The sequence below is a fragment of the Zootoca vivipara genome, chromosome 7, assembly GCF_965207765.1.
Source record: "Zootoca vivipara chromosome 7, rZooViv2.hap1.1, whole genome shotgun sequence".
In the NCBI taxonomy this organism is placed as follows: domain Eukaryota; kingdom Metazoa; phylum Chordata; class Lepidosauria; order Squamata; family Lacertidae; genus Zootoca; species Zootoca vivipara.
Window position 1 is genome coordinate 25,772,431 of NC_142590.1, and position 15,868 is coordinate 25,788,298.

General features: G+C 41.5%; 1 protein-coding gene across 2 annotated transcripts in view; it reads right to left on the bottom strand.

Annotated features, from left to right (window-relative positions):
* Positions 1-15,868, bottom strand: part of HS2ST1 (heparan sulfate 2-O-sulfotransferase 1) — an 88,780-nt gene that overhangs the window by 58,733 nt on the left and 14,179 nt on the right. Inside the window, exon 1 of one of the 2 annotated variants that reach the window (XM_088673846.1) lies at positions 3,361-9,129. The exons of the other annotated variant lie outside the window; for it this stretch is intronic. Within the exon in view, the coding sequence (XP_088529972.1) occupies positions 3,361-3,472 (112 nt within the window). The 5' untranslated portion in view covers positions 3,473-9,129. Of the gene's footprint in view, positions 1-3,360; positions 9,130-15,868 lie in introns of those variants that run through there. 2 annotated transcript variants of the gene reach the window in all.

Here is a 15,868-nt window from a genome sequence, read left to right on the forward strand (position 1 = left end):
TACTCTAAGAAACCGGGAGTGTATCAGCAAGGGATACATACAATTATACATGTAAGATTTTTTTGATTTTTTTTTAGTAGAACTGTGGGAGGACGAAACACTTGCTTCCTTTGCGAAGTTAGGCAGGATCCTGTTTCCAATTGGTTGGGGAGGTGGCATGTGTTGAGATTCCTGCATTGGGGGGGGGGTTTGGACTAGATGATCCTCAGGGTTCCTTCCAACTCAACAATTCTATGAAGATTGAGATGGGAATATGAGGGTGCAGAGAATCTGAGTAAATAAGCTCAATATGAAGATTTTTTAAAAAATAAAAAATCCCAAGCAGGGAGACGAATCACTTAGAACCACAGCACAATTGCTAGAGGTAGAAGACCCACAGTAATTAATCATATGATAAAGCAGTGTATTTTACACGAGAAATCTACATCAATTTGTCATAGGGAAATGTGGCCATCTATTCATATATTAATGAAGCACACTGGCCTCCTCACAATCTGATTGCACGTTAGTCATTGGAAGCAAAAGTAACATATTCACTGTCCCAAAGTTCTTCAAGATACCTTCATATTCTGTAGACTAAATAACATTTACATTTAATATGGAAATATCTAATCTATAGTGATCAGTATCAGGATTCATGTACCTTCAACACAATGCAGCTGGTCAGCATTGTTTAGTGTTAGATTCTAAAATACTTTAAAACAAGTTAGCCAACACATTTGTTGCTAGGCTACAACTCTGATTAGCAAAAGTCAGCAGAGTTGATAGTAGTGTTAGAAATTCATATATATATGGTAGGCACCAAATGGCTCCTTAACCCAGGGTTACAGACGACAAAACAGAATGCCTAGTTGCCATTTTTGAGCCAGGCGGCTCAAAAGTCATATTTTTCAATATGACTTTTTGGTTCCTGAAATTCATTCTGATTGTGCAGATAAAATATAATGGAGAGAATCCTACAGGATGTGTTGCTAGTGTGTGAAAACACTCAAATCCAGGGATCCCTAGGAATGCACCTCCTGGCTCCTGGGCATCTACACTTAGTCGCAAGAGGCCAATAGCCAGGTGCAAAATGCACCTGGCATCTGGCGAATTTCAAACCCTGATGGTTAGGAATGGTGGAAGTTTGTGCCTCCTAGATGTTGCTAGACTATATGTTGACTACTAGACTACATGTTTCAAAGGCTAACTTTGCCAATTTGTTTAATTTCTACTTTCCTATGAGCGAGTGAAACTTTGGTGAAAAGTTTGCCTAGTAGGATTTCAATATTTTCCTCTGTTGTAAGAGTTTCAGGATTTTATAGAAATCTGATGTCTGGGACTTTCTTTCAACTTTGTAGCTAGCACTGGGTTATCTTAACACCTCTACATGGTTTGTGTGGATTTCTTTGTCCTTTCTTTTTCTGCAGATACAATTTAAAATTCTGTTCAATACATTGGATACCAATATCCAATTAATTTATCAACAAAAATTAGCTGTCTTTATTCTGGAATGAGGCATCAAATGGTTGGCTAAGCAGACCTAGTTAGTAGGGTAAGGCTAACAACATGCAGACTTTACCGCCATCAAATGCATTGCTGCTTACCACTCAGCTAAATTAGCCTATGGAAATAGATTGTCTCTTTCCAGATTAGAAGTTTAATTGCATGTACTCTGCTTTCTGAACAACTTTCCTCAGACAGATTACAACAAAAGGCAGACAGAAGACAATATCCTAACCATCAGTGTTGCGTCTACCCTCAGTAAAAGACCTGTAATTCATTCTAGCTTCAGATAACTACAGGTACATCTGATACTGTTAAGCTCTGGGGGTTTTCAGTACCAGTCTTTCAGCTAAGTTTAACCAGCAACTGTGCAAACTGCACAGTGTTTTCAAGCACAACAGGGAAAGTAAATCTACGCTTATTAAAAAGAGATAAAGCTGCCCTCGTGGATTGAGAGAAGCAAGAGCTCAAGATGTTGGACAATGCACCTAATCTATTTGCCATCTCTTTGCTCTTTCATAGAAACACAGGAAAGTATGTATTTTTTCTGAGGTTTCTTAAGCCTTTGTGCAATCTTCACTTGAAGCAACCAATTTCCTCTGTATAATTCTCATTTTGCAATTCAAAGTGCACACCTATTTTATTCTCTGATGCCATGCTAGAACTTGCAATAAACATTTTAAAAAAAACTTGAACTGGGACTCAGCAATTGCTGCTGATTCCCCCAGCAATAAGAGTATAATAAGGTTTTCACACACCACCCCAAAACTTTTCATGGTGACAATTGCTTTACATACAGGTTATATAGTATGCTACCATACCTGGATTTGTCCCTGATCACAATACCCAACTAGTGATTCTATACATGGTACAAACACTAAAATGTCACAGGAGAGACATGGATGCTATTAGAAGTTAATTTTAATACAAAACATGCAAGATCACACTGAGTTCCCTATCTAACCACAGCATATTTATTTATTCTCAACTGCCTGCACAGCTAGTACTTCTCCCTTTTATTTCCCAACCATTACCAGCATGCAAGATACTATCCACTTCACCACATACTTCTGCTGAGAAATAGAATATGACAGGCTTTATGCAGACTTGTTTCTAACATACTGTGAATGCCGAAAACAGTGTTACAAATTCTGCATAGCTAAACACCCACAGTTGATCTTTAATATCTGATAGCTATCTGAGAGACTACTAACTTTCAATTTGTTACTGAATACAGTATGTGGATTGTTTCAGTATCTGAGTCATAACTACTCCCTTGTACCGTATTCCTACAGTCTGCTCTCTATGACAAGGAGACAAATCAAATGTTCTTGAAGGTCCCGATTGTGAGAAGTCTGGTTTTCATACAGCTTGTGCTACTGCACAGCAGTGTTGGAAACTCCCACTGTTCTAGGCTCATTTTGCGACAGGGAATTTCACCAGTTTCTGAGCTCTGCAGTTTCACCAGTTTCTGAGCAAGCAGTTTCTGAGCTCTGGGCGCAGTACTGTGCCTAAGATTTCAGCTTAAAACTGCAGCGTGGAAGGAAAGGGGGACCTTTTTTCTGCCTCCCCACTTCCAACCACTCTCTGAAGATTGGAGAAGAGACCCTCTTAAGAATATTAGGGGGGTGGGAAAGACTAGGCCATGTGAAAAATGAACATAGTATTTTAGCCACAGTTCATTCATTTTCAGCACTGTATTCTTGCTATAAAAAAGTGTGTCTAGACATCCGTTCTTGCACCCATAACCTCAGTTTAAGGTGCCATTTCATATCTCAGTTTCTAATACTGCTGCATGGTGAACACTGTCACCGGGCCTTCAAGCACATTTCCAACACTGTCCACTGTTAAATTAGTCTCTGGGAAAGGTCTTACCTGACTGTAAAATTTGTTCTTTCAGTTGGCAGCCTGAATAGCTCAGTTGGTTAGAGCGTGGTTCTGGTAACTCCAAGGTTGCAAGTTTGATCCCCATATGGGACAGCTGCATAGTCCTGCATTGCAGGAGGTTGGACTAGATGATCCTCAGGGTCCCTTTCCAACTTTATGATTCTACGATAAAGTCCTCATCTCCAGCCTCAAAGAAAAACTGGTAAAGGCATGGATCCTTTTTTTTTCTTCAAAGGACCTGAGCAGTGGAAAGGAATCCATTTGAGAAGGTACCTGCTCAAGCCAAGCCTCAGGAAGCAACAAACTGCTATCAGGCAACTGGACTGGCAAGTGTGGCCGTTGATTCTTGTTTGTATGACTGGCAGTTGACAGAGACAAACCATTAATCTGGTTAGTCAATAAAGAGAACACTTGCTTGCTATGAGAGAGCATGAAACACTCACTTCATTTCAACTCCTAATTTTCCCGTTATGTTACATGGGGAAGTCATTTTGCACCTAAAGATTCTCCATTTGCGAGCACCTCCAAAAGTCTGTGTGCTTTGAAGCCTCAAAGTATATGTTAAGAATAAACAATATGTTTAGCTCTCCTACTCCCTCCCTTCTTCTACTCAGAGTAGTCAGTGAACTCTCTAGAACAAGAGTTCAATAAAGCATGGCAGGTGTGAGCAAAATCATATAATAAAGAGATGTGCCTTCACTTGTACCAGGCCTTATTTCTCAAAAAGGAAGGTTCATGATCCATGATATACTATTCCAAATGCAAATTACCATTCATGTCATGTTTGCCCCTATTTTTAGTCATATATGCCCTGGGTCAACATAAGCATGGAAGGCGCCAGGTCGTGGATTATTCATCTCATGTGATCTATGTTTTCCAGTATTTGCACCACGGGTGAATTTGAATTGCAGGAAAAAGCCACAAAGTGTCAGAAGACAACCTCCTTCCCAGTGTATTTAAACCTAAATTTCAAAATAAGGTAAAAGCAACCTCCAAGCTGAATAAAAATGATGTTTACATATTCACCCTCTTCTTATGATATAAATATGGCACTACTTCTTCACTAAACACATGTGTTGTGCCAGAAATGTTTCATGCATATGTTCCTGCATGTTCAGAGTATTCCCCCCCCCTTTTTAAAGCACTCTAATTAAATCTACAGGAAGTTCAGAGAAGTAGGGATGGGAAGTGTTTGAACTTACATGACATTAAGCATTCACCTGAGTAAAAGCTTTGCAAATTCAAATGTTCATGCTGCTCATGACTGGGAATAGATGTCCAGTAGACTGCCTCACTGGGAGATGATAAAGTGACAAAGGCAGTGAGCTGCTTTACCCTAGTAACATCATTTAAAATTCAACACAGATAACTTTTTCCTATTTAAATATAAATGCAGAGCAAAGCAGCTGCTTCAGTGATTGACACACATCCAATGTGAAACTATTACCACGAGGATTTGCAACTTAGAATGTGACTCAGTCACTTACGACAGAGAAATCAACTTCAGAAGCATTACTAAAGATGTGTTTTGCTTAGAAATGATCAAGTCAAAATTCTTGCGTAGAAAATTAGTTTCCTAAGAGTGTCAAGAACTAAATTGTCCTGACCCTCACTGATGGATGTAGTACTCAGACTCCGAACAGTTTTTGCCAAAGGCTTTAATGTCAGTAGGATACATAAGTCAGCCCACAAAGCATTCAGTTTACAAGTGTCTCAGTGGTCTTCACAGCTAGGCATAAGCTAACACACTGTCCCAACACCAGTGTTAGAAACTGGGATAAAAAAGCTGGGAACCAAATGGCATCTGGGACTGGGTTGTGGGCGCCAAAACAGAATGTCTAGTCTGCCCAACACTTGACACATCCCTGATACAGTTAATTCAGTTCCCTGTACCTATCCCATTCTTCCTCACTCTCTGACCAGTCACACCAATATGTATTCACACAATTCATTACAATGATCTATAACCCAGTTAGTTAATGTAGTTCACAACACACATACCACTCCTTACGAGGTACAGTGCTATCTAATTCTGTCTGTTATTTCACATAATTCTAACTGGAATTTCAAACCTCTATATCAATCAAGGAAAACAGTTTATCCAGTCAGCTCTCACTCAAAGACCCAAGTGTGAATCAGAGCTATCTTGGATCAACTCATAAGACAGTGTAACATTCACATGCATCCTAAAACAGTATTCTGCTTAAAATCCTGGTAATTCCCACTCCCCATTTGTATCTCATAGTAGTATCTCCTCCTCCCCATTTTCTTCCCAGAACAATCCTGTAATGTAGGTTGAGCTAAGATTGAGAAAGACTGGTCCAAGGTCACTCAGTAAGCTTCCTAGGTGAGTGGGGATTTGAACCCTGCTCTCTCAGGTCCTAGTCCAGCACTCTAACCACTGCACTACCCTGAGCTGAGGACTTCTAACACACACAAAGCAGCATTAAAAATAACCAAAGAACCACAGAGGCCATTTAATAATCCTCCACAAAGCCACTAGGAAAAACGCATTTGCAAAAGAGGAACTAACACCAACATCTTATTTTCCAATTAACACACTTATATCCTGCCCCTATAAAGGAGTTAAAATGAGCAGTCATGCCTGCTACTTTGATCTGCATAATCACTCTGTTAATGTAACTTGGGCAGAAAGGCAGTGTGGTCTGAAGCATTCCAGCAGCAAGCTTCACTGAGCAAAAATTTGAATCTCCATTGCTCTTGCTACTAGATTAGGATTGAAATAAATTTTGCTTTGCATTTTAAAAGGATACATATCAGCAAGACAAAATCAAAGATGCACTCTGGACAAGCTTTCGCCATCTTCACAGTTGGAAGCTTTCTGGAAGTTCATTCTCACCATGCATAGCATTATATAGATGTTGTCCATCTCTCCCTCTTTCTGCACTATATGCAGTGTAAATCATGAAAATACAACTCATCATTGAGATACTAATGCCTTAATTTTGCTCTAAACTGTCTGCTACTTCAACATATCAGGTTGGTGTACCATGTCAGGTATACAGGTTTTTGAGTATCATGATATTTCTCAAGAAACTTATAGGAGACATTTCATGTCTGCTATCATTTCTTGCTAGGCAGGAAAGTGATTTTCTTGCCATAAAGTAAATTTCTATCAATATGAAGTAATGAGCCACACTAGACACCGAGAGGCAAATGCAGCAGCAAGCTGCATCACAACCTAGAGTAACCTATGATTTGATGGTGCTTCAAATTACCAGCCTATGTAGAAATATGCCCATAAGATTCAAGCTGGTCACAGCCATTCTCTTTACAAACCTAGTAAATACAAATAATTTTTCAGACAGTAGTGAATTCATCTCTTTCCCTTTATGTTCTGTCATCCCTAATTAGTGTATATACTTCTAAATGCCAGCTGGAGAGAGAGAAGGCATTTGGCATGCTAAGTGTATTTGCATAGCAAATTGGAGTTCAATCCTTGAATGCAGTTGCAATTTACACTGAAAATTACATACTTGTGTATTCACCACCTATTCAAATTCCATCATAGCTCCAAGTCTGCATCTAATAAGAAATGCCTGAACAGAACCTAGCATAGACCTCATTATATATGCACTTAACACATTAGAAGCAATTTTTAACTGCTTCCACTGATGCAAAATTATCGTTAGATTGATTCAAGTACATCACTGAATTGCCCTCTAAGGTCTCATATTGCATAACATATACCATTGTTCTAACTGGTCCATCACTGGTATTTTATAGTAAAGTAAGCACACCAGTGGTACCTGTTAAAATTACTATAATTCCAGTAACAATTACAATCAGACCAGAAATTTACATGCATGTTGTCCTGCCTTGATTTATTTATTTATTTATTTATTTGGAATGTGTTTTGACAGAAGAGGCCTTCATGATTGATGGGGTTGAAGCGTTGAAGCGTCATGAAGGAGGAGGAGGAGGAATTTGGATTTGATATCCCGCTTTATCACTACCCGAAGGAGTCTCAAAGTGGCTAATATTCTCCTTTCCCTTCCTCCCCCACAACAAACACTCTGTAAGGTGAGTGGGGCTGAGAGACTTCAGAGAGAAGTGTGACTACCCCAAGGTCACCCAGCAGCTGCATGTGGAGGATCCGAGATGCAAACCCGGTTCCCCAAATTACAAGTCTACCACTCTTAACCACTACACCACACTGGCTCTCACCACACATTGCTGATAGGGTGAGGCAGGGTGCTGCAAAGCAGGGATTCTAGAAAGCAACACAGAAGGAAAAGGGATGTGATCTCTCTGGTGAAGGGTCAGATTCTTGCAGAACTCCAATTGACTCCATTATTCTACCAACCTCGACCATAACAAAATGGGAGAAACTGCTTATTCATTCAGCATGTAAACATGGAGTAGCTCATTTACAACCACATCAGGAAAAAGGCCGTGAGATTGACTAGATTTTCCAAATGGGAGAGAAAACACTATAAAGCACTTTCCCTGTTAAGAAGGGTTATAGGCAGTCATCATTACAAGAGGAAAGATTCTGAAATGTGACCAATTTCAGCTCTGTGGTTTCAGATCAATAGTGTGTCTTCGAGGAAGGAATGTGACTATTTGAAAGCCAATGCGTCAACTCTGTAGACAGGAAAAACTGAATCAATAATGGAGGGTGCTTTTTCTAGAATGTTTTGTAATCTTAATATTTTACAAGTGATTCTACATGCCTTTCCTTTCACCAGCAGCTGGTGGTGTAAAATTCTGTCACTCAGGACCTGTGCAGCATTTGTCAAAATGAATTAATTTGTGTTCAGACTGCTCTAGAGGCATTTGTCCGGACACTATTGGGAAGGAATACTGTCATTATTTGTGCATTGCTGTACATTACCTTGTTTCATTAGATCACCACCCAAATTTCTATACTTGGAGGGGAAAACAATGAGCTGCTTCTGTAGATCACATCAAATTATCCCAGTGGTTTAACCCCCATTTTAATTGGTCCATTCAAATCATAGCATATGAAATATAAGCCTCTCTTTTTCTCTTGATGCCAAATATTTCTGGTATCTGCTAAAGTTCAACACTCCAAGTTTTGAAAAGTTCTCTGCAATTTTTCTCAGTCTCGATGTGCCTATAAGGATAAATGCATTCATGAGAATGAGAAATTAAGTCTAAATTGGGGGAGGGAGATGATGAAATGACTGGAAGATAAAATGTGCCCCCAAAGTGATACCATTAATTGGACATGTTGCATGGGTTTAGCACAGTTTATTTTCCCCTCTCTCCCACCTACCCTCCCCCCCCCATATGTACACCAGTAAAGGATATTCAAATAGGGCTGTGGCTATATCTGGTATAAAGCCATATCATAAAATTAATTATATCCATCATAAATTTGGCCCAAGGACAACTTCTCTCATTGGGAAAGATGTCAAAAAGCATTTAAAATAAACCTGAAAGGAAATATTATTGAATTCATATACTCTGGTCTCCCAGGCAAAGTTTGGACAAGTTATAAGAATTTATAATGGCATTCAAAGGTGCAGATCATCATTTTCAATCTAAAGACGTGTGTAGCTAATCTACAACTATTCTAAGCCTGTTAAAATAATATTAAAGAGGGAAGGCACATTGCTAGACCTGGCTACTTTTTAACATGGAAGTTCCATGAGTGTGAAGGGATTTTTAAAAGTCCAGTGGGTGTGCTAAAGACTTAGGACAGGCCTGCACAATCTGTGATCCACCATACTGAATATAGCCCACCTGTCATATGCAGTAAAAGTTCCATAAACGGGGCTGCCTTGGATGTCTTCTAAAAGTCACATACCGTGTTTCCCCCTTTTTAATACGTAGCCATAAAGTAAGCCATGGCAGCGTTTTTTAGGAGTTTCTATATCTAAGACACCTCCCGAAAATAAGACATACCTCTCATACCGTGTACAGCGAGACCGCCGAGCGCCCCAGCCAGCCAGCGGAACCCAGCCAGCCAGCGGGGCCTGGAACCAGCTGCTGCAGCGGCAAGCCACCTGCCGGAACAGGCGGCTGCAGAGTGGAGCGCTCCGCAGCACCGAGCACTCAGAGCGCACAGCAGCGCCGGGCAGAGCGCCCAGCCACCCGCTTGGCCTCTTCCTGGCCCAGCCGAGGAGGCCTGCCGCCCCGCCGCCGGAACAGGCGGCTGCAGAGTGGAGCGCTCCGCAGCGGCGAGCGCTCAGAGCGCCCAGCAGTGCCGGGCGGAGCGCCCAGCCACCCGCCTGGCCTCTTCCTGGCCCAGCCGAGGAGGCCTGCCGCCCCGCCGCCGGAACAGGCGGCTGCAGAGTGGAGCGCTCCGCAGCGGCGAGCGCTCAGAGCGCCCAGCAGTGCCGGGCGGAGCGCCCAGCCACCCGCCTGGCCTCTTCCTGGCCCAGCCGAGGAGGCCTGCCACCCCGCCGCCAGAACAGGCGGCTGCAGAGTGGAGCGCTCTTCCACCCATCCAGGGTGGGGTTCATAGTGTCATCTGACTCAGATTTTTCTTTCCTCTGCAGAACACTGGAGTTAGCCTGTTTCTGGAAAAATCTGAAAGAAGGTGAGCCCCACACCTTGGGGACAGTGAACTCCCTTGTCCCTTGTTTGCCCAAGGTCTTCCTGCTGGGAATCCTGCAGGACCTGCTCCCTGCCTGGCAGGCCTTTCCCACCTGGCCTTGGAGGGCAGCGCCCAGACTGACTCCAGCTACAAAAAGCGGAGAGGACTGAACATATTTTTTCCTCTCTTTTTCATTCTCTTCCATCCAGATGACCTCATCATCGAAGATATATGATTTTCCTCCCAGAAGGAATTGCTGTCTCTATTTGGACGTCCCTATTGGCCAAAGACTGGCAGAAGAAGAGGTGCTGAGAATCAGGAGGGGGGACAGATGATTTAACCAGCCATGAAATATGGACTGAGATTGGGTAGAACAAGAAAGAAAGAAGGAAGGAAGGAAGGAAGGAAGGAAGGAAGGAAGGAAGGAAGGAAGGAAGGAAGGAAGGAAGGAAGGAATCCATGACATATGGTCATCTAATCTCTGCTTTAAAACCTGCAAGGAGGGAGAGTCCTTCACCTTCCAGGGGAGTCCATTCCTCTGATGAACAATGTTTAGTCAGAATATCCTTTGTTGTATCCTGAAGCCATTAGTTCGAGTCCTACCGTCCAGAGCAGGAGAAAAAAAGCTTGCTGCATCTTCCATGTGACAGCCCTTGAGTTATTTGAAAATGGCTCTCTCTGGTGTCACTGAATCAAGCTGATCGATTTCCTTGCATTACTTAAACTTAATAGTTTGTAATGGATTTTGAATAAATGTGCAATAATTTGTTACTATTTTAAATTTCCTTGTGTTATTGTCTTATCTGGACACTTTTCTGTTGTTGCAGCCTAAAACAGCATTAGCATTTTTTGCTGCTGCATCACTCTCAGGTTGACTCATGTTAAGTTTGTAGTCCACTAAGACCCCTAGAAAAGGAAGCAGCCAGGCAGTGTCACTGCAGACTGACCTCTTGAGACAGTCAGTGGTATCTTTCCAGACAAATTAATATAGCTGCTTCTGAAAAACGAGTTCTGGATAAAATATACCACCAATAGATATGAACCTTAAAAATATTTGGCAATATTAAATGGAAGAAATTATATTTAAATATGTTATCACCATCACTCATAATCACTCACACATACAAGGAAGTTAGAATGGAACCCATAATTTGAAGGTTTATAAGCATGTTTTCTCCTGTGTAACTACGTTCCACAGAATTAACTCAACCCTGTAATTTACCATTCCTCAACATGCATTCTCTTCCCCACCCCCATGAGTCAAATTAGCAGTTCTACATTTAGTTCTCACCCGTCTTCAACAGGCTAGTAGTCCCTTCAGGAAAAAAGTGGAAAAGCAATGCAATGGTGCACAAACTAGCTGATCAGGAAATGCCCATTTCCTTAATTATTTCTAAGAATGAGACATTTCAGAGTAGACACTATCTTATGAACTCCTCCTTGCTTAGTTATCAGTGCAGCACACTGTCCAAATAAAAACATAGATCTAGAGTCAATTTAGGGTTTGATTTACAAAGTCTAAGGTCTGGATTCACATGAACTTAAGTCCTTCAAAGAAGTTCAAATCCTACATCAGATTCTAACACTGCTACTCCCTAAGGTTTAATACTACACATACTATAATTAATGTCCAGCGTATCCTGAAAACCAGTGTTACCTTCTATTACCTAGATCTGCACAACTACTTCTTCCCAATGGATTTTATGCTTATGCAAGTTAATATATGCCTATGTACAAACATTCTGCAAGCTGGGAGAAACATGTATTGAAAGCAGAGGCTGTTTTCAATACTGCTCTGTGTAAAGAATTCACAGATCAAGCAAGGTTCTGGGGTGAAACTGTGGGGGTGAATAGACAAAAACATATACAGGATAATTCTACAAAACAAAAACCTAAAAGTTGTCCGGAGGACCCATGTCAATTTTAAATTCATCATATGAAATAATGGTTAATTTATTAATTGTTAAATGCACAGACCATAACCTTCAGAAACATCATCAAACAGATATTCCAGTAACCTAATCACTTAAAATCCACTTCACACTTCACCATGTTAATCTTTACAAAGCTGGCTCAGATTTCTCCCTCTAGACAGCTAGACACATTCCTCATCTAGCGATACTGGACACTTCAGGCTTGCTACAAGAAATCCCTTGCTTAGACAAGTAGAAGCAAAAAAAAAAATGGGTGTGTGACCATTTAACAAATATTCAAGTAAGAAGCAGAGACAAAGCAGTCTTTTGGCTACAGAGAAACATAAAGAATTTGTAATGGTTCTACTATCTCTTAAATATGTACAAGTCAGAAAGGTCCACTAGAAGATCAGGACATTCCCATACAAATGCATTCATCCCACTTTCCAGGAAATTTTCACAGAAATTGATTAATTTCTTACAGCTTAATATATTTAAAATATCTGTAAGTGTTGCATGAAAAACTGAAGCAACAAAAGAAATCTTAAACCAAATGTTACAAAAATAAACTGTTACATATAAAAATGCTACATTAATGCCAAGTTACTAATACCTGTATATAAAAATCATTATCCATTCATTTTCCTTCTGACATATCCTCCCCTCTAGACCTCTGGGTTCTCACCCAGGGTCCAAACAAACTCTCAGCTCACCCACAAAAGTCTCACAACAAGAAAAGTTCTTGGAAACAATGGAAATCACCCTTGTCTCTCACTCTAGATTTGCTAGTGTTATGAAAAATGATTTTATAACACTAGTTAACAGGATAGTTAACTAGATTTGCTAGTTAACAGGATATCGCCTGTTAAGTATGTGTACATCTCCCTAATTTTAAAGTTCTAGCCTAGGCTAAGTTCAGGGAGCTTTATTGTTTATGGAAAGGGTCTGAAGACAACTAACAGAATTAACAGACACTGTAGGGGCCAACCATTCCCTCTCTAGCTGCTGTCTCCAGGAAATTCAACCTCCATTAAACTTGAAAAAAGGCAATCCCACCTTTTCCCAATGCAAATAGCTGGGGGGTGGGAGAAGCTTGAGTGTGTGCATGTGCCCATAATGATTGCTCAGGTTTCCAAATTTAACTATGGGCACACAAAAACTGAAGCCAACCTTTCCCAAACTTGGGTCCCCTTATATCACTAGGTTATATTGGCCCCAGTCAGCGGTCAGGGGTGATGGGAGTTGTAATCCAACAATTAAGGACCCAAGGTTGAAAAAAGCTGGTCTAAACAATACATACTAGCTGCACTCTGATGATCTTTCCTGGTTTCACGTGTCAGGCTTGCAAACTCTTCTTTTGACCCCTTCCACTCACATGGAAGCCTCGGAGCTTTATTCTGCTTTGCAGTAAACCAGAATTTGTTATGTCTGAAACAGGGAATTTTTGATTTAGTCCACCCAGGAATGTAGCACAGAAACAAGATTGTTCCAATGCAGCCACATTTAAGAATGAATCATAGTGAAAGGGTCAATGTGCATCTCTCTACAGAAGTCATGCAATTTTAAAGATTATCTAATAGTTCCAACATTTGCCATAAATAAGTTTATCTACTTTAATGGGAAAAGTCTGTCCTAACCCCCCCCCCCCGGAAGTCCAGAAAATACCTATATATTTCAGTTTCAAACTGGAAGGAGAGAAGCAGTAAGTTAAGCTGATTAACTAGTAACTAATAATAGTTTTCTTCTTTCTATAGCTTGCTGTGATTAATATGGAAATGGCACAAGGTTTAGGTTAAAATAGAACTCTGACTAAATGGAGAGAACTCTGAGACTATCATGCTGGCTGCAAAATGAAGCACATTCCCAAGGAAGTCATTGTCCTTGAACGTAAAAGAGAGTAAGGTGTGTTTTATTATTAGATTGGTCTTTCTTCCTATAAAATACATAGGAGAGTTCAAACCAAGTTTAAATGCAAGACAAAAGTTTGTTGACTGGGATGTCTGACATTCCAAATCAAATGCTTCATCAATCAAATGCTGAAGCCTTTGCCAGTATCATTTATTCATTTAAAATATTTATATTCTATCGTTCTATAATAGTATTCAGTACTATTGACATATTGTTTGAGGTTTGGCTAAAGCAGAAAGATGTACATTTGCAGAGTTCTCAAAATGGGAGCAGATCAGACTTTAAAATTAAAACATAAAACACAAAACGGGAGCGGTATAAGCAATGTTTTCTATTTTTATGTCTCTGAAGCTCTGAGTACATAATACCCATCTCAAACCATTTGTATACCCCAGGGGTCTGCAACCTTTAAGACAAAAAGAGCCACTTGGACCCGTTTCCGAAGAAAAAAAATAAACTGGGAGCCGCAAAACAGGGACGTAATTAGAAATCAGAGGGCCCCATAGCAAAATTTGCTATGCCCAATAATCAATGCCCCAAAATGCCATAGAAAATTAATCAGGGCCCCAGTGTACCATAAATCATAATCAGTGCCTGATGTAAATAATAATTAATAATGAGGGCTCAATGTCATCCTCGTCATTATAAAAATAACTTTGAGTTTGGGCTGCCTTGATTACTGGGAATGGGCACCAGCAACCACTGCCTTATGAGTTTGGGCTGCCTTGATTACTGGGAATGGGCAAAACTCTGACTCCCTTATTAGGACACCTGTATTGTTTCATGTATGTTGCTCCCATCAAGTGAACTTATAAAATTTCCTCATATTGAATCAACCCATTGATTAATACATCTACCTCAATCTCCTGACCAGGCCGGCAGGAGGCCACAGGCAGGCCGCAGGCAGGAGCAGCAGCAGCAAACACGCGCTCCGAGCCCACAAGCCTTTTCTGCTGCTGGGCGGGAAGAAGCGCGCCCGTTTTAAAAAATAAATAACTCCGCCCCCGCCCCCCGTGAGCCTATTGGCTGCAGAAATGCGGCGGGGAGGGGCTGATGCAGGGAGGGGGCCGACCACGCTCCCCCGGGCTGCTAACGTCACCTTGCGTCCTTTTTGCACAGCGCACGCGCACAGCGGAGTTGTGGACTCCGGCGGGCGCTGTGCGGGGCACAGGCGCACAGCGCGCGCCGCAGCTGTGTGCTCCGGCGGCAGTGGGCACCGCACGAGTGTCTGGCGGGCGTGGCGGGCACCGCCGCATGGCTCAGGCGGCGCATGACTCGGACGCCTCCTCCCCTCATATCCGCTCCGGAGCTGCAGCAAAGGTGTAAAAGAGCCACATGCGGCTCCGGAGCCGCAGGTTGCAGACCCCTGGTATACCCCATCGATCTGATTCAACTAACTAGTCTTGCTAGCAGAAGCCCCAGCAAGGCCTTTCCTAGCTAGCAGAAGCCCCAGCAAGGACTTCCCTAGCCCAATGGGCTTTCCCCCGTCTCCACCCCATTCCCCAAAATTGGCTGGAGGGGCCAGAAGAACCTCCAGAATCACACAAGGGGAGGGGAGAGGAGATCATTTCACCAGGCAAGCAGAATGCTTGTGCTGATGGAACATCTCCTTCAACTAGGTAAGATTCAACTGTGAATCACATTTAAACAACAAACAACCCTCCACAGTCCAACATGCTGAAGCATTTTGGGGTTTAAAATTTGTTACATATTAAATTTTTCTTTCCTAAATCAGCAGTTCAACTGAGGAATGCTGAGCTGTCATACGCTATAAAAGGCCATGGTTCTGTATTAAGCTATATCAATAGCATGGGCCCCAACAATGATATACCAAGTTTGCATCACATTAATCACCTCCACTCACTTTGGTAGCAAGAAACTGTGTTGTTGGGAATGTGTGAGTGTGTGTGTGTGTGTGTGTGTGTGTGTGTGTGTGAGAGAGAGAGAGAGAGAGAGAGAGAGAGAGAGAGAGAGAGAGAGAGATGGGGGGGGAGGGAGAAGAGAAAGAGCATGTTTTAATATCTGGTCACTTACAAGCTATTTTATTTGCCTTTTAATGTTTTGCAAGTTAAAATACTGATCAAAAATATAAAATGCATCACTTAGCAGCAATTATAAGAATGCACCAAAATCATCTCATAAAGCA